The following is a 24,434-nucleotide window of genomic DNA, read 5'->3' as shown; positions in this document are numbered from 1 at the left end:
TTTGTTACTATGATTTGAATTCATGTTGAGCAACAATTGACAAAATCAGGCTCTGGCTCTCCCATGGAGAGTTCCCAAGGAACTGTTGCACTGGTGTAAGTTGGCTTGCCTACTCAGCTCCCTAAAACCAGTGAGGGCTTACTGAGTCAAAATATGAGTGTTCATGTAAAACATCAGACCAGAAGGGAAGCTCTGGTTTCTTGAGTTCAGTTCCATGCCGTGGCAGTCTCTCATGTCATTTCAGGTATTCCTTTTTGAAAGCAATCATCCTTCATCTTAAAAATTAGGTCTTTACCCTTGCTACTGCACTTGGTTGATAGATGGGTTTATTTATCTTCCCTAAACCTTTGTTTCGTTAATACTCAGCATTAATTAATTGTCAGTTTAGAACCATCTGTTCTTGCCCCTCCTTGTCTTCTGCCCGTATATTGAAGTGTGATTATAGCCCTTTTCAGTGATCATTTTTCACTGCTCTGCTAACAGAGCAGGCTTTCAGGCTCTGCGAGTGTTCATTAATTGAGAAAACTTAAATAGTTCAGTATTTACTACTGAAGTTAATTGTAGTGAGATTGGCAAGGAACTGACAAACCTCTTGCTCTTGGACAATTCATCTGTGGATCTTGTGTTCTGGCAAGTATGGGACCTACTTGATAACCTGAATCCCTGACTGGGGGAGAAAGCAGGTTAGTAGGGATTGCTAATGGGAGTCCTAGGGCTCTCAGATCATGGGAGCATTCAGCCTAGCACTGAAAGGACAGGGTTTGTGGGAGAGCCCTTATCACCTTTTATACCTTAACCATTTTTGTGACTTTCTCACCTTTCTGTCCTGAACAGATTGACAGACTTAACTCTGTCTTTTGGCTTTTAGTCACAGGAAGACTATATGTGACACAGGATTTTCAAAGCCAAGGCTGGCAAGATTAGTAGACAGTAATTTCTGGCAAAGAGACAGCAGCAAGAACCTAGCAAGCATGGTGTCTTTTAACTAGCATCTTTTGATGCAGACATCTGCCTTTTGTTGTTTAAAACAAATCAAAGTCACGTAGTGTTGTGTTTGTGTTTTTTTTTTGTAATACAGTCTGTTTTAATCCTGCAGTCATTTCAGCAGGCTTCCTTTCAACTTGAGAAACAGTCTTACAAAAACAAAATAGTACCTACTTTACAAAGTCACATCTTAATCTTCATAGTTAATGGGATTGTATTTTATATTTGTAAATGATTTGAGGGAAAATAAAAGCATCTTGGGAAGCATTACATTTCCTCCTTGTATTTCACACTTACAGAACCAAAGATCTAGATTTGAGAAATAAACAGACTGGATCTACATTTATCTGAGTTCTCAAATCATGCCCATTAATGTAATAGCTATCAGCAACTTCTTGATACTAACAGGAAGATACAGGTAGGCAAAAGAGTCGCTCATTTCCCTCCAGGAAAAAGAAAGTTTAAAAAGGTGGTGAAGTGCGGAAAAATAAGGAGCAAACTGATCCAAGCACAGATGCCTTGTAGAGGAGAACATATGCATGGGCAGTTCCATTTGTAGAGAGATTCAGGAAAGAAGAGCTGAAGAGAAATTATCACTCATGTTCTTGATGAAGGGAAGGTAATGCAATGGAGGAAATAACAGAGTGGGCCGTATGGAGAAGAGTTGTTGCCTCTCTGCCTCAAAGGAAATTGCAGTGGGAGAAAGATTCAAAATGAAACAATTGTTGTAGATTATGGAGGAGTCTGAGATGATTTATTGACCAAGAAAGTGTGTCATGGGAATGCTAATGAAGGAGGTGAGGCATTTCGTTCAGAGTCCTAGCAGAAAGGGTATTTCTCACCTTGATTAGTAAGCTGTCATGTATGAATTGCAACAATTTTTTTCCCAGTTTGTTTATCTTGCATAGTGTGTAATGGTTGAACCTTGTGTTGCACTGAACTTCTTATCAGCCTCTACTCAGGCATTTCATGATTTAGTGCAGCGAAGAGATTCAGGGTCTGTTCTTCATGGTTTATATTGCTTCTGAGTTTTGAGCAGATGCTCATAGGATCACTTCAACTTTTTTTTCTAATGCTCTTCTCCTACACATTACTTATGTCTTAAGTTCCTCCATTTCTTTATTTTTAAATAGTTGAAATTTTATGCATCTAATTCAATTTTCCAATCTTATTACCGAAACACCCCAACCCCCTTTCTACTATTGTATAAATCTGTTGTGTAATATTGCATTTAAATATGCTGTAGTAATTTCTTCTCTTTCAGTTTTCTGTATAAACTCCTTGAAATGTGAGTCTGTATTCTTTAGGGCAGGAATACTGTCTCAATTTCCATATTAGGGGGAAGCCTATGAAATTTGATACTTCAGTAAGATTTCTGATACTATTAGAAATCCTCTAAGCACGTCTTCTATTGCTATGTAATAGGTATCTCTTTCCCTTTAATATTTAACCCGTAGCACTGAATGCTGCAAGAGTTCTTTCTGATTTTGTCATTGACTATTTAACTTTGGTTTTGTTACCTTTATGCATTCCCAGAAAGCTAATCCCACTTTAATTGTGGATTTCTTGATGGTTGGTTGTGGTAAATACTAAATAGACAAGGTTCTTCTCAGAGGAAAGGCAGGTAAAGGTTATCTGACATTGTTGTCCTTACACAGTTAAGACTGAGTCACGGGTTTTCTGTAATGTCATGTTTTCTATGTGTTTAACAGTTAGAGAAATACGGATTTTAGGTTGTAGCAATAATACTTCACTAATGGCCTTGATAATCACAGTCATATTTAACTAAATGTATTTGGGTTTTTACTTTTGGTGTTATGCTATGAGTTTTTATTTTCTCTCAGAGCTGTGAATATTGTTTTTCTTTTAAGGCTGGATCTTCAGCGCCATTGTATGTCGAACAAACAGAGGAAACAGAAACAAATATAACGGATAATACGGAATTGTATGAGGATGGCCAGCTTCTCTGCCGCTCAAAAGCAATTGCAACTAAGACCAAGGAGATTGAACAGGTGAGTCCCTTTGTTTTTTTTGTTTTGTTATTAACACAGTGCTTGTGCTTGTGCAATGGTTTGATCTGCTGTAAATATCTTGATTTCTTTCTTTGTGTCCCCCTTGGAGCATAATAGTAACATAATCTAATTTGTTGAGGCAATGGGATCACAGCATCTCCATCTACAGAGATTCATTCAGATACATTACTGAAGAAGTACGAAATTTATCTGCACATGGGAATTAGTGGTAGTTTTCTGTAACTTAAATGTAGCACCTGTTATTTCACAAGCCAAGGATGATTGCTGCTGTGAATAGCTGTTCCAAAATCAAATATAAACAGATAATTTCAAATGTAATTAAAAATATGGCTTTACATGAGATCAAATTATCAAAAATGACTTTTACACTATAATTTCTTTAACTAGAATATATACAGTTTGCGGATTGAACACTAGAAGCTGCCTGTTGTGGTTTTGTTTGGTTTTGTTTAACTCATCCAGTGCCATTGTCTTTATTCAAAGATTAAGAACCGTTACATTTTTCTTCGACTGAAGGGTTTTCTATCTGGATGAGAGGGGTATACATGTATTATGTTCAAAAAATGTATTTTTTTTTCTTTTTTTTTTTTTGTAGAGTGTTTGGGGTTAGATTCAATACAAAACATGATTTTTGTTGCTCTTCTTGTAACATTGAGTATTTGAGGAGGTTCAGTAGAAGGTTATTCATCTACTAGTCTTTACCATATCACTCCACAGTAAGGAAATCAACTCCAATAACTTACTATATTTTGTTTGTCATAAAGAAATGAAGTGTTTTGTTTCCATAGTTTTGTTACTTTTAATGTAGAATTCTGGAGAATTTCCTGACCCTTTCCAATACAACCCTGCACAACACAGGAAAATTGGTTTTAAATTTATAAGTTGGTCAGGAGAGGTGATATTCATCAGGCATCAAGATCTGATATGCAAAGTTTTCGGTGTGTGTCTGTGATAGGTGGAAAGAAGATATACAAATCACTTATCCCCCTCTTGATCATCTCATAATGTCTTCAGGAAAGTAGCTCTCTGGTCTGTATGAGAAAAGATTTTAAAGTTTATTCTAGGTCTCTTCTCTCCGAGCTCTTGTGGCTTTTGTTCTGTTGCCCGGGAGCCCATTTCCTATACTGTAACACTGTTCCTTTCTCTTGATACATGAAAACCAAACTTTTACTCTTTTTTTTTAATGTTGATTTTGCGTAGGGTTTTCCTGGTGAAAACGGCATTATCTGTGCTGGTTCTGCCTGGGATAGAGCATGCTCTAACTTTTACTAGGGTCATGCTGCAGTTGGTCTATCCTTGTGTGTCGATCACCAGTTTCTACGTGGCCTAAATCAGCTACCACGAAATACATAAACTTATGACTATTTAAAAGTAACAAGCAGAGAAGGAAAAAAAAAGAAAAGACTAAGAGCAGATTTTTCTGAAAAGAACAACTATGAATATTTAGCTGATGCTGGTGAAACTGCAATTGGTTTATTTCCCATGAAGATGTGCCCCTAGGTCCTAGAGATAGGCTTATAGTCAAGAGTGATGAAAATTGGGGCGTAAAAACAATTGTTGTTTTTAATGCGATCTAAAATTATTATGTTTGGTAGTGTTGACACTTATCTCTAGAGGAATCTAGATTACATTTTATAAAACAATACTTTTAGGAGTTTCACTCAGAAAAGCCTGAGGAATAACTTTAAAAGTTTTTGATTTCACAGAACCAGTTTCTCCTGTTGTTGATTTGAATACTGAAGCTGCCAGCTTCCACAGAATTAAAATAAGGTTTTACAATCATACTGGAAGCATCTTCAGTACATTTTGTTCAACTGAAGACTTTTTTTTTTTTTTTTTTTTTTTAAATCAGGTACTGTAAATTAAGTTAAAGCTAGAGAAGACATATATTTAATCATTTAAACTTAGCACTGTAAAGTGATCTATGTGTTTTTCCAAGAAATTTTAAGTGATTGCTGGTTCAGCAATTTAAACACGATCCAGAAAATGTATTAGTATGATAGCCTTACTGTTTTTCGTGATTGTGAAACACAGCAAGTCTTTTAACTGTATCTGGAAGCAGTCTCTCTGTAGAAATGTTGTAGCCTGTTGCATTGGCTTTGAATTGTCAGGATCTAAAAGGAAACTTGGTTTAATTCTGTGTGGCGGGAGTTCTCCGGTACTGACAAGGAAGGTGAGAGGCAGCAAGGAGTGGAACAGGAGCTAAATATTCAGGCCTGTGGTGAACTGTTTACTGAAGGTGCTTTGATGAACTTCTCAACATAATTTATGCTGTATTTCTTCTACTGTTTAAACAAAAGCATGTTTCTGGGTTCCTCACAGTAAAATTAGTCCTTAACACTCAATTTTAATATTATTGCTTGTCACACCACACTGCTTATATAGATGTAACACTTAATCTGGAAAGTAAACTGTAGGTTCTAATACTCTTCAGGAAAAGGAAGACTGACTTGATAATGAAATATAGAAAATATTTACAAGAAAGCTCTTATCTAATTTGTTTCTGCACTTAATGCCTTTTGAACATGTCTTTCCCTCTTTCCCCCGTAACCATAATTTTGAAATGTGGTGGTGTGTGTTGTCTCAGCGTGGTTGGGTAGGCGACCATCGGGTAGATGTTTAAGACTGCTCTGGGTATTTGAAAATAGCATAGCAGAGGATTTTGCATTGGCAGGTCAAGGTCAATGACTGTTCAGAGTTTGCTGATGTAACAATTTTTTGTGTATTTTTAATCCTTCTGAATCTCATAATATCCAATACAGGCTAATGCATATTGTTCAGTTTCTGTTTTTATATAGTTAAGGATCAGTTTATGCTTTTAGCACATAATGTGCTGAAGTGTGGGTTTTTTCGGAAGTGATGACAAATACGTCCTTGGTGTTAAGTTCCCAATTGGAGCGATTCACTGTCGGTGTTACACAAAAGGCTATCTCTTTGTTGCTCCTTATAAGCAGGAGTAGCAGGGATTCTTGAAATGTCTTATCTTGTCTAGACATCAAGTCTGCAGCACTGTATTAACTAGGCCATTATTATGTGTCCAGTTCTTAAATGTTGCATATGCAAGTTTAAGTGACATGGGTTACCTCTGAAAATCCATTAATTTTCAGAAGACAAATTTTACCAAATGAGCCAAGTACCTTCCTTGGTTTTGGCAAAAAACCAAACCTCCTGTGTTTCTGAATGAGATTTGACACTCAGACTTCAAAACTTCTGTTACCGCAGAGCTCTGGCATCTGTGAAGGAAGCAGGAGTGAATGCATTTGTGAACACTTTTTTTTTTTTTAAATGGAATTACTGCTTACTACTAGATCTGACTGACTGGACCCTTTCAAACAATATTTTAAAATGTTCTAACATGTAGATGGATTGCTTGTTTACTTGACTTTACTTATTAACAGCCCTCAGTAGAATTAATGACCTGTTATCCTTATGGACAGCCTTCTTGCTGGAAGATGCTGAAGATCACGGGTTTTCTAACGCTTATATTTGAAACCTCATATATATATGGTGCATGTAAAGAAGGAAGAAGAATCACTATGTGGTTGGGTATGTCGTCTGCTTTCTGGTATAAAGTCCAGTCTGTAAACGTGTACACTGAATCGCTGTTTTTCAAGTTAGTTCTTGTGGGATAGGATGCTTAGACGTTGCCTGTGTTTGTATGGCATCTGGAACAAGAGGTGGTTACTTCTCATGTTTACTCCTTCACTCCTTGGGAGAAATGGAGCTGTAAAAACAAACCAAAAAAAGCAACTGGAGATGTCGGGCATTACATGCAGAATGTATTTTCCAGTTCCCAGGATGCTGAGTACACTCTTATCCAGGACTTCCAATTTTTACTTTAAATGCTATGCTGTTTGATGGGAAAAAAATTCTTCACCTTATGCTGTTGGTGAGACAGTGTGGACTCCTGAGACCACGTGGAGCAGAATGAATAAAGTAGAACTAAGTTTGAAGACCTGTAAACGTCTTTCAGAAACTGGAGAACTGTCCCTGAGAAGGATAACAAGTGATTGATCAGAGAGGTATGAGAGGCTGAGGAAGAGAGTTCAAGGAATGTATGGCTGATGTTATCAACAGTGTAAAGGTGGAAGGGGATGTAAATTTGAAGTAGCTTCCAGATCTTGGCCAGGAATAAGCTAATGAGAAACCATGGTAAGTATATCAGAAAAATTTTACAAGTTCTAGGTGTATTAGGTTAAACATTTAAGTTTTAGCAGTTGTAGTGAAATAAATGAATAAATTGGAGTAACGGGAATCCAGGGAATAAGGAAGGCAGAGGCTGTCAAAGCTGACCTTGGATGTACCTTTTCTTTTCGTCTTCAGCTGAGCCAGAGAAACGGGTTATAGTTTCCTCAGGTTGGCTTGTTGGTCTGCTTGTGCTGTTGCTCATTTCAGGCAAAATGATCTGTGTTAGAAAAAATCTCCTAATTAAAATATGAGTTAAGAGGTGGGTAAGTTAAGTAGAGCTAAGAGGAACTGGGGTAGCTGGAGAACACATTAAAGGATTAGCTCAGATTATGGATGAGGTCAGACGTGCTTTGTTTCTGATGGGAGGAGACCAGACAAGAGTAATAAACCAGATGAGAGTAAAAGATGGGGAAGCTGTAGATCTTGTGTTCCCTCCTAGTTTTTCTATTGTCCTTCAAACCTTGAGTATTTAGTACACAGTAGCAGGAGCTTAATGAAGAACTCCTCATCAGTCTAATTTGTCTGGTAGCATACTATGTGTCATGCCTCTTCTAAGCTTATGTTCTTTATTTTATTTTATTAAATGTAAGAGATAGTTAAGAGTATTATTTTTTTTTTCCTAATCAGGAAAATTTGTGTCTCAGTTTTTGGTGTCTTGCCTTAGGCATCTCGGAAAAATGGATGAGGATTCCTTTTAATGGTAGTATCTGCCTATGGTCTTGTTTCATCCTTCTGTGGTTTACTGATTTCCTTATATGCGTACCACTGTCCTTACATACAGGACAAATAATTTATTACTTTTTGCACATTGTTAGGCACTTTTTCTTCCACACTAATTATGACTTGCTAATTTTTCTACAGTCTTTCAATATTATTAGAGCTTCTTAAGTTTTAGCATTATGAACTCAAATCAATTACGTTATATGTATTTGCATTCTTACAGTTCATGCTTGGCTTAAGTGGTTTTTGTTGAAACTGCAATGTTTCAGCTTTCTAAATCTGAGCTGTTTATTAGAAATCTGCATTTTCATGTTTATTGGGACTGCCAGATGGAGAACATAAAAGCTTTTGGTCAATATCTTCATCGTACCATTGATTCTCCTTACAAACACGTTGATTTAAAGCAGGATACTTGTAAAAGCTTCAGCTACTTTCCTTCCCTTGTGTTTGAGATACTGTACCTTAGAAGTTACAGTCTTCCTCTTCCCAATTGTTTAGTCGTGTTCTCTTCCCTTTCCGTGGACATTAATGAGTTATTTGGTACGCGCTGCCGTGCTCATAATTACTGCTGCATATGCAAAACCAAAGCAACTCACTCGTTTTACTTCTGCACCTGAAGGTATATAGTTTAATAAGGAAATGTATTACCACATTTCAGCTTTTTGCCAGCAGTTTTTTTCAGTGCAAAACTGATAAAAAGTGATTCTTGTTTAAAGTAAGCACTCCTAGGGCAATGCTTGTAAGGGAATTCAACACCAGAGATGTTGTACACATGTAACAGTAAGGTATGCTCATTCCTAGTGACTCAAATACATTACATGATGGAATTCGCCTTTCTCTTTTTATCATTATTTATCTAGGGAAGATTTTGTCTTAGTTTGTTTTGTCTTGCCTTTTTAATGCAATATTTCTTTGTCCTGTGCTAAGCACATTGTTGTGAAGTTGGTTAGTACCGGGAACTTCACCTGTAGAGTCATCAATACAACTTTTGACCCAGTGATGCTTCATTTATGTGATCGAGCAGCACTGCAGACTCCTCGATCTCCAAAGGGACTCTTTGCTTACAGACAGTCTTAAGGTGGATTGCTTACAGATGGTTGCTGGTGGATCTCTGGAAGACTTAAATGGTAGCAGTTAAGCACTTGATAAAATTGCTCAACTTAATTAAAACCAACAAAAATGTGAATGAGAATGGTATCTGTTTCACTCTGTGTCCAGCAGTTTGAAAGGTGAGGGCCACTCATTATTGAATAAAGTGAAAATCTAAGGAGTCATCCAGTATTAACATAGTATTATTAGTATTATATTGCTATTAGGAATAGTACTATTAGCACTGTTACGTACTAGTATTACTAATTACTATTGGTACTATTGCTTACGTTACTATTAGTGTTTTTTCAATCAGCTGCTGGCAGTGATTGATCTAAAATATCTTGTTGTAAGGAACTACAACTTAAGAGGGTGAAAGAAGACTTGGAAACTATAATGCTGAAGAGACAAGAAGAAGGATCGCTTTCACGAGATAAACAGGATTAACATTAAACAGGATTGGAAAAGACATTTGGAAGAGGATAAACTATCTAAAAACGTATAGGCCTTGATATATGTAATTAGGAGCTAATTGCGAGTAATTGCCTACTGAAAAGAATGTCAGAAGTTAAGGTGCTTGGAAGGATAGGCAGAAATGACACAGGAAAACCTCCTGAGAAAGCTGAAGGACAAAAGCAGAAATGATGAATAGACCAAGCCTTAACACAGGCAATGGTTTGCATGGGGGTGAGGGTTACTGTTTTGGGGACGGGTTGCATTTTCTCTTCTTATTTTTTCCTTCTTCTTTCCTGTATTTAGTAACTTGAATTTCATTTAAAGGATAAAGAGAGAAGCCTCGTGGCTTCCAACTTTTTCTCCAACCAGCATATTTTTGCTTTAACAGAAAGGTAGTGGTGGGGTTGAGAAGTGGTTATAGCAGCGCAGATTTATTTTTGAACTGTTTTAGGGGTGAAAGACAAAATGCTCTCTTAGTTGGGTCAGGGCACTGAGGCTTAAGATATGAACTTAGTATTTTCCTCTCTTATAAAAAATGTCTCTTGAAGAACACGTCTGAATTTCTGAGGAATGTTTCGGCATTGCTGCCTGAGAAATTGATTGCTTCTTGGATTAAAACTAAACGAGTATACATAGGATCAGCCCAATATACCTAACAGTTAGGTCCAGACATTTAAATTGCCTCAGGAATTGCCCTGGCTCAAAGAACTACTCTCTAGTATCTATTTTCCCTGCCACCATAACACTGCTTTCACGTTAGCTCCATCTGTATTCCTGATACAGTCTGAGCATTGATCTTCTGAGGACTTGGAGATAAAATGGGATGTTTCCAGGGCACATGGAGAACAGTGTCACAAAGGGAAAGAGTTTCATAAAACCATGTGCGATGATAGGAAGGGGGTGACCAAGCAAACATGCAAAAACCCCTGGTAAGTGGCAAATGCAGTGTAGTCACCGAGAGGCAGGTGACAGGAGGCACTTGATGTTTAGCACAGAAGCCAGTTTCCATCTCTGCTGTATAGATAAGAGCTCCCAGGCCTCAGGAGGCTGGAACAGACAGCCACAGAAAAGTATTGCACAGGCAACCTGGAAGTAGGGAAAGTCCAGTGCAGTGTGAACCTACAGCTTTGTTTTTGAGTGTCTCACAAACTGCGGGGCTGATCGTAATTTAGCAGCAGCTTGTTTGGGAGATGATAGCTTTGCTGGTACACAGAGTTTAAATCCTCTGATCCATTTGTAATCTGATTTGTATAAAACACTGACATGCTCCTGTAAACACAGGATCATCTTCATCCAAAGACACTTTGCTGATGGACTGTATTTGGCACTTAGTCTTAAAATTCCTATTTCTTTTTGTATTCTGATTCTCAGTCCCTATCCCGATGTCCTTTGTGCTGGCAGTTGTCCCATGGAGCAGGCTAAACTCAAGAAGATTTGAAGATGGACAGGCTACAATTTCTTAATAGCTGATTCTTCCCTGTGACTATTAGAGATCGGATGGCAGTTTGGAAGCAAAGATTTTTAAAAAGCTGAAATTTACAGAGACCTGTTTGTTGTTCAAATTATTTTGAGTTCATATAGTGTTTGTTTATATATATATATCTTAAAAACTTGACCTAGAAAGTATTTGTACACTCTGACCTGTAAAATATAAGGAAATCTTACAGTTTTTTTTTTCACATTCTTTATTTCAGAAAGTTAATTCCGAAAGTCTTTGGAGTTAGCTCTTACTTTCCTAAATGGTATGGAGAAAATCTTTTGTTGCACAAGTACCTTATGCATGTACTATTTCTGTAAGTTAAGATTATAAAAACATTAGATTTTTATCTTGGGGTGTAAATGACTAACACACATCATCATTTATCGCCAGCCCACAAGTATCATTTTCTTGTTTTGTTTGACTTTTATTTGCACTGACGTGACTTTCAGTCCTCAGTAATCATCTGGTCATAGACTACTGTGGACGCACAACATTTGGTGGCACACTTCACAAAATGTGGCAGATGAATGAGGGGCAGGATTCCCCTTGGGACATGGGGCAAAGGTTTTGCAGTGTGCCCGTTTTACCTTGGTCCTGTGACTGTGAAAGGCTAACAAAGTCAACCCAACTTGTAAAAATCACAGAAGTTGAAGACTGACTGAACGAAATAGGTCACGTTGTTCGTGGATCTCTGCCTTCTCATGCTTCTTTAGGGCAGTTTGTACATTAATTTTCTGAACTATTGAACTTTGTGTATTGCTCTGACTGGCACTAATAACCCTTAATAGATCGTTTAATTGACTTGTTAGCAATCTCTCCCCCTTTCCTGCCCCCCAAACAGCTTAAGTACTTTGTTTTGTTACACCACCTTCATTGCTGTGCGTACTTACTTGGCTGTAATGCCTCCCCACAAGCAGTTCACCACCTCAGAGTGGTAGGTAACTCACATATTAACTTTTTTAGTCACATGCTACCTAAAGAGAAAAATTCCGCATAAGCACTTTAAACGCAAACTTGGAATAGATCAGGCTGTGCTGACACAGGCTTTTCAGTGAGCACCTACAACTGGAGATTTGCCCATTTTGTTGCTTTTTTAAAAAAACAAAATTGGCTCCCTGGGAAAACTGGCTTATGCAATGTGCTGTGTATCTTTCGAATCTGCTCTCAGGTTTCAACTGAGTTCAATTTAGGCATAACCCGAGATGATGTGTTGTTACCAGCTCTGTGAAAATGGGCAGTAGAAGAAACTTTGAGTTCCAGTGGAGAAAGACCGTAGCATTACTGCATTTCATGAGACATGGGAACATCCTCTTGTGCAGGTGCTGCAGTTGGTTTTTTGTTTGTTTTTAATGGGGACTCATAGGGAAGATAAAACTTTTCGAAGTATTTGTTTAATTTGTGTCTAAAGCTGCCATCACCAGAACTCTCTTCTGTAGGACACCTCACCATCTTTTAACTTGAGTAGTTTGTGGTCAAAACGCTCTCTTTCAATTCAAACGCAAACCTCTTACAGCTGATTAAAATATTGGCACTTCTAGGCAAATGAAACGTTCAGAAATCTTTTGATATCATTTCTTTACTGCCTGCCAGCCAATGCGATGATGAACTGGAAGTAGGCAGTTGCAGAGAAATGTCCCCACAGAGCTCCAAGTGAAGTAAAACCCTTTTGAACACTACCACTGAGTAGAATGGTTGAAGCAAAGACTCTGTTAGGGTTAAGATACTGTTTCTTTGCTCATTTCGTGGGGGACCTGTGAGCTGGATGCAGCCTCCGTGAAGCCTGTAAGTAGACTTCTGCTGGTGGGGCAGTCTTACCCAGCAGAGGGACGGAGGCTGTACCTTCGCCAGCTCTTGGCAATGAGTGGTGCTCCCCTCTCAATTGAAAGTACAATTTTATTTTTTTTCACACAGATTAGAGAAACCAGCATAGGATGGTGTGTGAATATCAAGGTAGGAGACTTCCTTGTCAAAATTCTTTTTTTTTTTTTTTTTAATGGAGAGAAGTGCTAAAGGGAAGATGAAAGGATGACTGGGCGCCAGAGAGGATCCAGCAGGCATGAGCAAAAAGATGCAGGGGTTTCTGAGGAATTGGAGGATTGGAACTACGTCTAGCTGAGGGGTGATGTGTCCTGTGAATTGGAGGGAGGAGGCAGTCTGGAAGAGATTAAAGGATTTGCGGTGACAGGAGGGTTTTAGAGTTGGCAAATGGGAGTATGGAAAGCAATGAGCAAGGGTGGGACTGGACATGCAGTTGAAAAAAAGATTTGTGCTGAGAGCAGGAACTGCAGCCAAGAGGGTGGGGAAAAGAAAATGATGGGGAATGATTGGGACATGGGTGGAGATGGGAATTAATTCCCCAGGAGAAGCTCTGAAGCCCATGGGCAAATGCAGTGGAGTTTCTCACTGGCTGCGGGGTGGAGACGCTGCATCATGCAAGGAAACCTGTTGCTATTTCTAGCGCCAGAAACAAGTGGGGAGCAGTCAGGTGCTACCAGCCTGGTGTCTTCCCCTCTCTGTACCCTCGGGACATCCCCGGGAAGCTGCAGTCGGGAGGCAGGATGTGCAGCGTGCCAGCTCCAAACACCTGAAACTGCTCACGGAGGAATGAGATAAACACATCACTGCTGGTTGTGCTCCTGTTTGCTTTGGCTTACCCCGCTTCTCATCAATTAAAAATCAAAACAGCACGGATAATTTCGTCATGTAAAAGTGTTTCAAATGAAATTATTAACCTGTTTGCCCGAGTGGACATCTAGCTATATCTCAAAAAAGTTCCAATTTAATTTTTAAATGCTTTTCTTAGTTTTTGCTCAAATTCATGATGAGACATAACTGCAGTTCACGGTACGGTTTCCCATTTTCTTAGTTTGCTATCGTAGGATGTTTTCTTGCAGCAATGTTTTCTCTAAAATCAGAGGCAAAGATAAACTCTAAGATTCTGTTTCCTGCCTCACTGAAGGCAGTCGATGCCTTTTCCTCCGGGTTTCTAGCAACAGGATGCCTAAATGTTGAACTCCTAGCCGTGGAAAGATCTCTGAGTCGCCCTTGGTTTGGTTCAGGCTGTTGGTTTCTTGAGCCCATTTATAAGTGATGTGTGCTTTTAATAACACAGTGAAATGTTTCATAATCCATAAAACAAAATGATTGGTCTTGTTATTCTTGCAGGCTCCTTTTGGATTGAGAATTGCATCTGCATTCCAAATGTGACAATTATCATCTATACACTAGTGAACATACAGTAAAATGGATGTAGTACCGAGTCATTAACATACCTAATCCAGATGTGATTAATCTAAAATTGCAAATTTGTCTGTGATTTGATAAGACAGACTTTTAAAATGAGTTAAACCAAATATAGCATGCGTTCTTGGTATGTGAATTTTCCACATCACTTGTCAGCCAGTACTTGGGGAATGGGGTGGTGGTCAAAAAAAAAATCTTCCATTAAAAGTAATAATACTGTCTTTTACGAGCCACGGAAACTCAGTTTTGAGAGTATTCCTTTCTATTTTAGGCAGGCTGGGCTTTTTGCTGCCAGGAAAAGCATGTGCCCTTCATAGTGAGTTGAGACTCAAGGCTTTTGATTTGTGGAGGTGTTCCTCGTGTCACAGTAAGCAGGTAGAGGAGTGGTTCTGATCAGAACTGGGTCATCTACTGCGGATATTATTCCCTCTTTGTATATCTATATTGATCCAAATACTTTTTTTATTGATTACATATTTTGTAATGATTACATATTTTGTAATGATTACATATTTTTGTAAATATGTGCTTTTGACATGCAATGAAAACATAAGGTAACTCTTCACTTGCCTTAGATCTGTGTATATGGTGGGGGCTTTCGGGAACGTAGCGTGGTTTGCAGCACCACCCCCTTCCCTTACTCGATGTACAGACCATTTTATTCGCTCTTTTTGAGTCATGGCATTCATCATAAAAATGTGCCTTTCTACTTCAGGAAAAACAGGGTTTGGTCATTTGTAACCCTTTTGTTAAACGGATGGTGGACATTTTTGAAAGTCTGGTGTCTTTGGAGTAATAAGGCTTGTGTCTTATTTCTCTATCTGAGGCTTCAGTTTATCTCCAATCTGCTGTTTGACCAAGTAGTCTTAAAAAATAAATTAGTATGTGGCTGAAGAATTAGATTAAGATATGCATAGTTTGTTTGGGATACAGTAATGAGCTTGTCTATGTTGTGGATTGGCTGAGGTATTAAAAGGTCATACCATGTTAGCTGAGTCTGAATACTCCATGTCAGGTGAGGTTTTATGCATGTAAGGGTGAAAGCTTTCACTGGCTTATTTGCGGTTCATTGCAGTATGAGTTGCTCAGCCTGTACATCTGATTTGTAAGTTAGCTTTTTACTGCATTTCTCAAAGCTACTCTGTTATTTCAAATGAAATTTCAAATGAAAGCTTTGAGAGAAGGTGTGCATATGTATGTAATGTATGCAGGACTCAGTGTTTAAACAGTGTTCCCATTTGCTTACCGAAGTGTTACCTTTTATGTTTCCATATTTGATAGAAATGCCTGAAATGTACGTTCTTAAATATTTGCCTTTATGTCGCAAGGTAATGCAAAGACACTCAAATAATTCACTTGATGTGAAATATTTTTCAATGAGTTTCTGATTTTTTTTTAAGGAACTAGATTATAAGGGAGCAGAGAATACTTGGGTACAATGTGGTAGCAGAAGTAAAGGTAGTGGGAAGCGATAGTTGTGCCCTGTTATGTGTGTGTTGGCCATCTGCTAAGTCTTTGGAGCAGGAAGAGTGACTTGGCCTTGTCCATAGCAATGCTTGTGAGCAACATGGAACTGAGGAGAACACAGATAAGAGGTGAGCAAGTGAAAGAGAGGTCAGTGCTGAGCCAAGGTAAGATGAAGTGAGTCAATGAATCATCTTAAAACCAAGCAATGGTTCTCTCATGCGGTTGCAGTGCATTGCAAGCCAATGAATGGAAAGTGATGGTCGTATTTTTTTCATTAAGAACGTAAACTATTGGCTTACTCTAAGGAAGGCAACTTTTTTTTTTCTTTAAATGAAAGTTACTGTTATCATCCTACAGGGTTCATGGTGCTCTTTAAGTCAATAAATGAAATAATCCTTTGTTTAGCATGTAAATCAATCCTTTGTGGATACTAATCCTTGGAATAACAGAATGTCAGGGCTTGAAAATAGAAAGTTTGCAGTGTTTATACCCTTACGTGATTTTAAAAAACAGAAAGCCTGCTGGAATTTCTAAATGAAATGAGAAAGTGTCATTCATTTTCATTGCACTTTTTATTGAATTTGACTTGGTCTGTTCTGGATGATTAAATCTGTTTCCTCGTTCGATTCTGTTTCCAGACAGCGTGGTTCAGCTAGAATTTGACTGGCATGGATTGTTTTGTTTTGGTTTTTAACAAAAAAGTTCGGGAAAGCCGCACAGAGTGAGGAATGCCTTATTTTTCAGGATGTGTTTGTACGAATAACCCCTGTCTATCCTGTATCTTTGAGAGCACATGGTAATCTTGTGTGGAGTAAGGTTAAAAGGTAAATGGCATGGTACTGTTTCTTTTGGCTATTGCATTAAAGTGTTTGACCTTTAGAAACCTATTTTTATCTGAGGCAGTAAACTGTTCTGCTTATCAAAAGAGACTTCAGCGCTCTCTTTCCATGCTGTTCTTATCCAAAACACACCGTATCAATTTAGCATCAGCAGCCTTTATCTGCAGCGGCTATTATTCTGCTTAGGGATGCAGCATTAAGAAGTTTGTTTATATTGTAACAGTGCATTTTATTCAATAAGCACTCTCATGTATGAATCTATGGGTTCCAGTTTCATTATCTAGTTTAGATCTGTTGTATTACCTCCTTATTACGGTGGTAATCTAAAATTCCTGCACCCAAAATGCTGCTTTTAAGGATCAGAAATCTGTAGGAATACAGTGATTATAAAACATGAAAGAAGGAGATTTAAATCCATGAAAGGAAGACTAAGTGCAGATTCAGTCTGTTAAAAGTTTAAGCAGTTTTCCAACGGACTAAAGAATTATTCAGCTGGCAAAAGTTCATCAGTAAAACATTGCTTCATGACAATTGCCAAGAATTCTCGTTGCTTTGCTAAAAGTAGGCAAAAATCATCATTGCAGAAAAGAAAAATATAAAAGTTTAAATATTACATTGCTATTAACAGTATTGGATTGGTAGACTGGTATAGAAGGAGATGGTAGTGCAGTTTAATTTTTTTATTGATGCAGTTGTTAATTTACATGATGCTTTCGCATTGTTACTAGCAAACAAATACTGGTAGTATAATCAGCCTCCCTACTTTACAATGAGAGTAAATAAGGAATTTGAGGAAATAAATTGAAAAGGGCTGAGTGTAAAGCTCTGCTATCCTTGTATAAGTTTTACCTCCTGAGTAATCTCTGATACTTGTTGACTTAGTGAGTTTGTTACGTCACGCTGTTTTCATAATTTATAGATGTCAGGGATCACAGGAAGCTGCTCTAAGATATCTGAAGAATACAGAGCTCAAGCTCTAAAACTTCCCCCTCCCATCCTACCAAAAAAACAAAAAAAAAGTGTTTGATGATCCCAGTTTTCTTCTGCAGGTCGCAATGCTTTTTATAACGACTGACTGAAACCAGACTCTGACAGAATCAAAGCCTTTCAGTGGATGCCAGAACCTGAAGACAAGCGAACACTTCAAAAAGTCACAAACGTGTTCACATACCTTGCCAAGTTCATTCCAGCTCTGCCCTCTGTCAGGTCGCCCCGTTAGACGACTTCTGGAAAGTGTTGGGTGTCACTGGGCTGAGCGACGCAGACATTCCTTCAGTGAGTTTGATAGGTAGCAGTTCTCGTGCTGAAATGCTGCAGCCGTGCTCGACTATCGCATTGCTACAGGCACGGAACGAGGAAACGGGAAGCCCATGTTCTTAGACTCAGAAGATCTTTTAAAATACAAAATAGGCTAATTTTTCCCATGGAAAAATAGCTTGTGGTATAAAAACAAGTGTTTCCCAAGCTATTTGAAACAGCTGATAACTGTGATTCTTTGATTTGTCTTATGAGCTATAACTCCAGCTTACCCAATATCTGATTCAAAGTACTCTAGGATACAGCCACTGGTGTATCCACTGAGTAATGCTGAACTTCTGTGTCCCCCTGGACCACAATTGGTAATCACTGCCTTAAGATATATGATTTACTAACCATAAAAGACAATTTCTGCTCCTTGTGGCTTTCCCTTTAGGGAGACATGTTTTCTGTTTTTACCAAATTTTGGATCAGATTTCTGCTTCCAGTTGAATTGCAAATAGATAGAATTGTGGGAACAGATTCAGGAGATTCTGAGTGTTGGATGCTAAAAAATACAGAAGGAAGGAAGATGTTTGCAATAAGAAACGAGGCTTCATCATGTATCTTTTCTGATCTCCTCTCCCCTGCTCCCCTCCTAGCCGTTACAGGCTAAGCCAGCTTTATGTTCTGTCTCTTAAGATGCTTCGTTTTTGACTGAAGATGCGTGCTAAGATGCACTCTTGTTTAAGCACTGATCCTATGTGCTTTGTGTAGGTTAGGCAGCAGCTCTATAGGATGTCCCAAATGAGCCCAAAGACCTTTAACCTACTAGGATAAAGCTAAATGTCCTCTCTAGACATCATCTCTAGCTGCTCATCACCCTCTCACCCAAAACAAGACGATTCCTCCCTGCAGCCCAACTGACATGCTGTGTGTGATGTAATCAGGCTGATTTTGCCTAAAACTTAATTTTAAAAACTTAATTTTGAGAGCAGCCTTCCTTAGTGCTGGCTCACGAACCAGTGAGGTGGTGATTTCTGGCATGGGGATGGTGACAGGTGGCAAGGGAAAATAGGCTCCTCAGCTGTCACAGCTGCCTATGGAAAAAGACACCATCCACAAAGTAGGGAAAATTATGGAAGGCTTAAAAAACAAAACAAAAAAAAACCAACACAGCCTTAATTTACTTTTTTCTTTATTTATTTTTATATTTGAAATTAGCACTTGAATAAATGACGAGTGACTTCTTAGAGACAGAGACAGGACCATGACTTGGACGTGAAAAAAAAAAAAGCAGGTCCATTATTGAGGCACTAATAAAACTGATTTGTGAGGCTAATATAACGTGTGAAGTAATTCTAAACTTTCAGAAACCTAAAGGTTTAACATAAACTAAGTAATAAAATGTTGGTAATCTAAGTAATTGTTTTTCTTCTTGCAGCTGTTGTTTTTCCTCTCTGAAGAAGTTGGCCATTACATACAGTACTTCACTTATTTGCTGGAGTATTTTCTTTATTCTGTGCATGTAATTAAAAGAAGAAAAAGAAGTCTTATGGCATGCATAACTAAACCTGCTTCAGTGATTTATTTTTTAAGCATTTAAAAAATGAAACAAAAAGGTTGCTCTCAGGCAGTGATGGAGAGAAAGCCTTCTCGGTTAAGGCTGGTTCTTAAAGTCGTTGTTTCGCTAGCTTTGAGCTTACAGTAGTGGGGCAGTTGCCAGTTAATCATGCAAGTGATCTGCTAGTTGTTCTTAATTAGAAAAAATCATTTTTATTAATTTTCATTCTAAGTGCTCACTTACATTGTGCCATGGAAGAAGTTAGAGGTGATCCACGCTCTTGACCAATGCCAAAACCAAGCCATTTTAATGCGGCGTGTTGCATCCGAGAATTCTTGTAGCTGAGGGTATTTGATGAAATTGAAAGCATGAAAACTTCTGTTGGGGAAAAGCTCATTCACCTCAAGGCACTTTTTGCTAAAAATTCATGCCCCATTGCTGATTTTGACTGCAACACAGTCCGTATATGTGGATTTTAAACCTGCTGTACCTTCTGTATGAAAAAGGTGGTGTGTGTTTCTGATGAGAGTGGTTTCTGTTGTAATTAGTGCCATTAACATGCAGCCCCTTCTGATGAACCTTAAATGAGTTACAGCTTTTCTTTATGGTCAGCGGACATGACTGAAAGCTATTAAGCATTTTTAGCAAGAGAATTAACACAGACAAACAGAGTCTTCTGGAGATAAACTTCGCCCTTCCTGTTTTGGATCCAGCAATAAGTTTACCATGGAGCAAATTTAGGAAATAGCTTTCCATCAATTCTGTATTTTATAAATAAAAAGTTGCAGGGCGAGGTCCTTCCTTTGGCATAAAGCTGATTATTTCCTGTTTAATCCTGAACTCGTGCATTTTAAGCAATGGGATTTTTTTAGTGTCCTTCAGAGAGAAGAGCTTTTAGGATTTCTGTTTAGTTTATGGTCCCATGAAAATGTGATTTCTGGACTTTGGCATCATTAGAGGGGAAAAAAGGAAATTAATAGACATATAAATTGCTGCTTTTTGGGAGAATTTTTTGGGCTTACCTGCACATTTTTTGTAGCTGGACGTCCTTAAACATGAGAGTGGACATACGAGTACATGAGCTAAAGAGGTATAATTGGTAACGTCTACAAGAGATTATCAGCACTCCCAGTAAAGGTTAGGAAGTGATGAATTGTAACCGCTACGGACTATTTGGACTATTTCAGATTTATAATCTGCTGGCTGTGGGCACACGCTTTCAGGGAGGAGAATATGTGAGGCAGAACTTAACCTCGTACCGCTGCTTTACCTCGAGAGCACACCGGTTAATACGTGAGGTAACACTACCCTCGTCCAACACATCTGTTGTAAAGGAGCCTAGGAAATCTAGGCCACACACAAACCAGTCTCGGAGGGCCTGTAGCTGGTGTTAGAATGCTGTTATTACGCGGTCCGATTGGTTTAGTAAAGAATTATCTCCAGTAAAACCATGTAACATAATCGTTCCTGCTCTCCCACGTGGGAGCTGCTTTTGCTTGGCTGAGCAAGACGTTTCTGGAAGAAGCAATAATGCACTTGCTTTGCCAAAATGTAAAACTAAATGAAGTGTATCGTTATGCACATTGGTGTTATATATCAATTCTCACTCATTTAAGCGCTCGCTTCAAGTCCTCCACTGTAGTATTAAAAATTATTAAAGTAAATATATGGATTTCCTAGCGATATATTTTAAGTAAACCTCTTTCTCCTTACTGAAAACTTGTTTGTAATAATTTCAGAGCGATGGGGAAGTGTTTAGAGAGTGGAAGCTTTCATAAATAAAGATCTGCTGCTGAACCTCCCCAGATATTAATGCAAAGGCCAGGAATACAGGTCGGAGCAGGTTAAGGTTTATCTCGCCGTGTGATGCTGTGCTTTCCCCCTTCACTTCAACTTCAAGGAGACTTGAGACAGTCCCATAATTTCCATGAGCAGGCTTCTGAATGGCATCAACACAATTAGCCTCTGTTATGGTTGTGCAGAACGACATAGCCCCAGCCTACAGATTTGTCCTGGTTGTGTAAGCGGAGCTGTAAATGCCGGCTGCAATCGGTGTGGACTCATCTTTTTAATTGCTTTCTGTGTTTTGTTGGTGTTGGCTCTGCTCAGGTGTCACCCAAAAGCTGCATGTTCCGTCTGGGGATTCCTTTACAAGCACTGAGTAAATGCACAAGGCGGTGTAATTCTTTGTTTGGGCAGTGAAAGGAAGAAGAAAATAATTTGGGAGCAATGGTGCTCCTCTACGGAGGTGGTGCTTAGAAGCATTTCTGCTCAGAGGCAGAATCCTGCACAACAGAAGGCACAGGAGGATGAGGCTGACGTACTTAAGACTTTTTTTTTAATTACATGTACAGGGATGGTGGCTGGGCAAGGCCACGTGGCTTTGATATGCCAGCAGTGCGCTTCTCCTGAGCCACAGCACGCTCCACCCTGTGCGAGCCCCATGACTTCACTGTCAGTGCGGAGGTGTCACCAGGGGCGTGCTTTGAAGCAAAGGAGGATGCAGATGATGGCTTGAGCTTAAACTGGGGATAATGCTTTCATTGAGGTAACCAATTTGGCCTGCATGTTTTCTTCCCAGTGAATTACGCAGCATGGAAAAGACCAGAGTTGTGTCTCAGGGCCCAAGGCAGCTGCTCAGGGATTTCAGCCTGAAAATGTGTGTAGACTCAGCAGAGGGTTGGTACAGACAGAAACAGCTCCCCGCCCCTGGCACACAATTTTATAGGGGACTTTTCATCTCTCTCCATAAGAAAATTCTGATGTAAAGTGGAGTGGGAGGCCTTGCGGTGGTGATGTTTCAGGCTGCGTTTTCTTTTGCCAGATTAATCAAAGGAACAAATAATAACAAAAAATAAATAAATCAGGAGGTGCTGGGTCCTGGAAGCAGGACACCGTAGATCAGCCAAACACCTTGGTCCGTGCTGGGGAGCAGCGACTGCCTCCTCTGGGGCTCAGAGCAGGGCTCACGTGCCCCCCACTTCTCGCCAGCCCCGGTTCTGGGGGACGAAGCAGGGCCCAAATCTGAATTCATACTCTTAAAATGATGGCTGTGTCAGCATCTTTTCCACGTGAGGGGCTTCTGGCAGTCCTTCCAGTCAGGTATTTAAATGCCAAAAATATGTTTTAACATTTCTTTCTGAAAGCAGATTAAATCTATTAAACCAGGCGTTTGAAACTTCCAGTGGGAAGGAGGGCAGAGCTGCCTTTAAGTACAAATAACCGGAATATTTTCCATATCTCCAGTAAGTGCCAAATTAACATGAAATTGTTCATTATTTTATAGTGGATTAAATAACTTGTTTCCCCCAATTTGCATTTCAATGAATAACTGATTGGCCTAAAAACACATTGATTAGAGGGTACAAAAATTATTACATGGATTCAAGGCAAAATCGTTAGTGCATGTGTAAAAAGGAATAGAATAGACTTGTTGGTATGTTATAATTAAAAGTTGCATGCCTGTATTGTAACCAAGTATTAAAGTTGTTGTGCTTCAATTTAGCTTTTTGTACTGATGCAAAACAGTTTGTCCGGCTTGAAAACCAATTTAAAGGATCTCGATCACGAGAGCCGTCTGCAGGGGCTCGATGGCAGTGGTGAGCACTGCTGGCACCGTGCAGCACTGAGTTTACAGAATCACAGAATCACAGAATTTCTAGGTTGGAAGAGACATCAAGATCATCGAGTCCAACCTCTGACCTAAAAGTTTTGTGCTCACGAACAGAGCAGTCTGATTGCAGTGCCTCTGCAGGGATGAAAATGCCTGTGTGCTCCTTCAGCAGAGCGTTAGCTTACTGTACTCGAGGAGAGAAGACTTCGGGTGGTTTAATAAAGGCTGATTTGCATGGTTGAGAAAAATCGAAGTGTGTAAATTAAGGAAAAGTGGTTTGGGGAAGAGGTAATTGCTTTCAGAAGCTGGCTGTGGCAAGGAAGAGACGTTGTTCCCAGCAGCATTGAGGTCACTGGATGCATACCAGCTTCCCGCTTCGCCAGCAGGTACGTGCACAATTACAGCCTGAAATTTCACTGCGTGCGCAGTCACCTCAGAGCCAGGTTTACAAATCCTTTCACCCAGCTCACAGGCAAACTGGGAGAAACCTGGCGTGGACGTGGCTGTGCGAACACAGGAGCGCTTTGTCAGCCTTTCGGAGGGCTGCGGAGGGGAAAGAAGCCCTTTGTACACCACCAGAGGGCTATAACCAACCGAGCCATCGGGGTGTAGCCGGGGGAGCAAAAACTGTTACCTCTGCAGAGGAGCCCTGGGGCTTCACGAAGCGAGAGGGATTTCGAGCAGTTTGCTCTTCCGTTAATGGGATATCTGTAGGGGATGTGGGATGGCACTCAGCCTCGTGCTCTGCAAGTTCGAGCAGCGCCTCTGTCGGAAATCACAGAGCCACCAGCGAGCCCCTCGCCTCTCTCCTCGCACGGGGCATTTGATACTTGTGGGAAACATCTCCCCAGTAACTGGAAAGCTGCTGCCTTCTGAAAGATAATGTATAAAATGAGTGCTGGGATGATTCACAGATACAGGGCCCTGATTGCTGGGCATGTCAGATCTTCTCAAGGCGAGTTAGTATCTGAGGGTTGCAGGCTGTTTCAGGCGGTTTCTGAGCCACAGCCCTAACTCTTCCCCCATCTGAACTGAGCCTCCAGCGTCTTTGGCCTTCAGGTTCAGGGTGAGGAGCTGAGAAGAGCCACCTCTGAAGGTGAGCCCTGGCTCACGAGCACTGCTGGTGGGCTGCGGGCGTGCAGGGGCTGCTCGGGGAACCTGTGGTTGTGTCCTGGTGCTGTGAGGGAGGTGGATGAACCTGTGAATGCAGGGAACGACAGGAATGCTCAGAAAGGCAGGAAAGAGCGTGATGGAAAAGAGCAAGGAGCTGGACATGGCAGATTAAAGCATGGGCATCAATTTTGCTTGCTAAGTCATCACAGGCACTCAGTGGATGTGACCGTCGCTGTGCCTGATGCCATGCTCGTGTCTGAGAGCAGAAGCACCATCTTCAGTGCTGAGATATTCATCTCAGCCCACGTCTTGCACGAAGCTGCTGAAGCCTCGCATCCCCAAGTGTCTCAGTGATTCCTCTTCAAGGCGGTGTTTTTTATGTATTCATAACCCAAAAAAAGTGCCAGTG

At 39.8% G+C, this 24,434-nt stretch overlaps 1 protein-coding gene across 4 annotated transcripts in view; it reads left to right on the top strand.

Moving 5' to 3' along the window:
* PPHLN1 (periphilin 1) overlaps positions 1 to 24,434 on the top strand; it is an 80,637-nt gene that overhangs the window by 40,168 nt on the left and 16,035 nt on the right. For all 4 annotated transcript variants that reach the window (XM_084305981.1, XM_084305980.1, XM_084305978.1 and 1 more), the window contains exon 9: positions 2,856 to 2,996. In XM_084305981.1, the coding sequence (XP_084162107.1) occupies positions 2,856 to 2,996 (141 nt within the window). The remainder of the gene's footprint in view (positions 1 to 2,855; positions 2,997 to 24,434) is intronic.

This window comes from Netta rufina (genome assembly GCF_964035555.1).
Source record: "Netta rufina genome assembly, chromosome: 1".
In the NCBI taxonomy this organism is placed as follows: Eukaryota; Metazoa; Chordata; class Aves; order Anseriformes; family Anatidae; genus Netta; species Netta rufina.
This window is presented reverse-complemented; position numbering and strand designations above follow the sequence as displayed.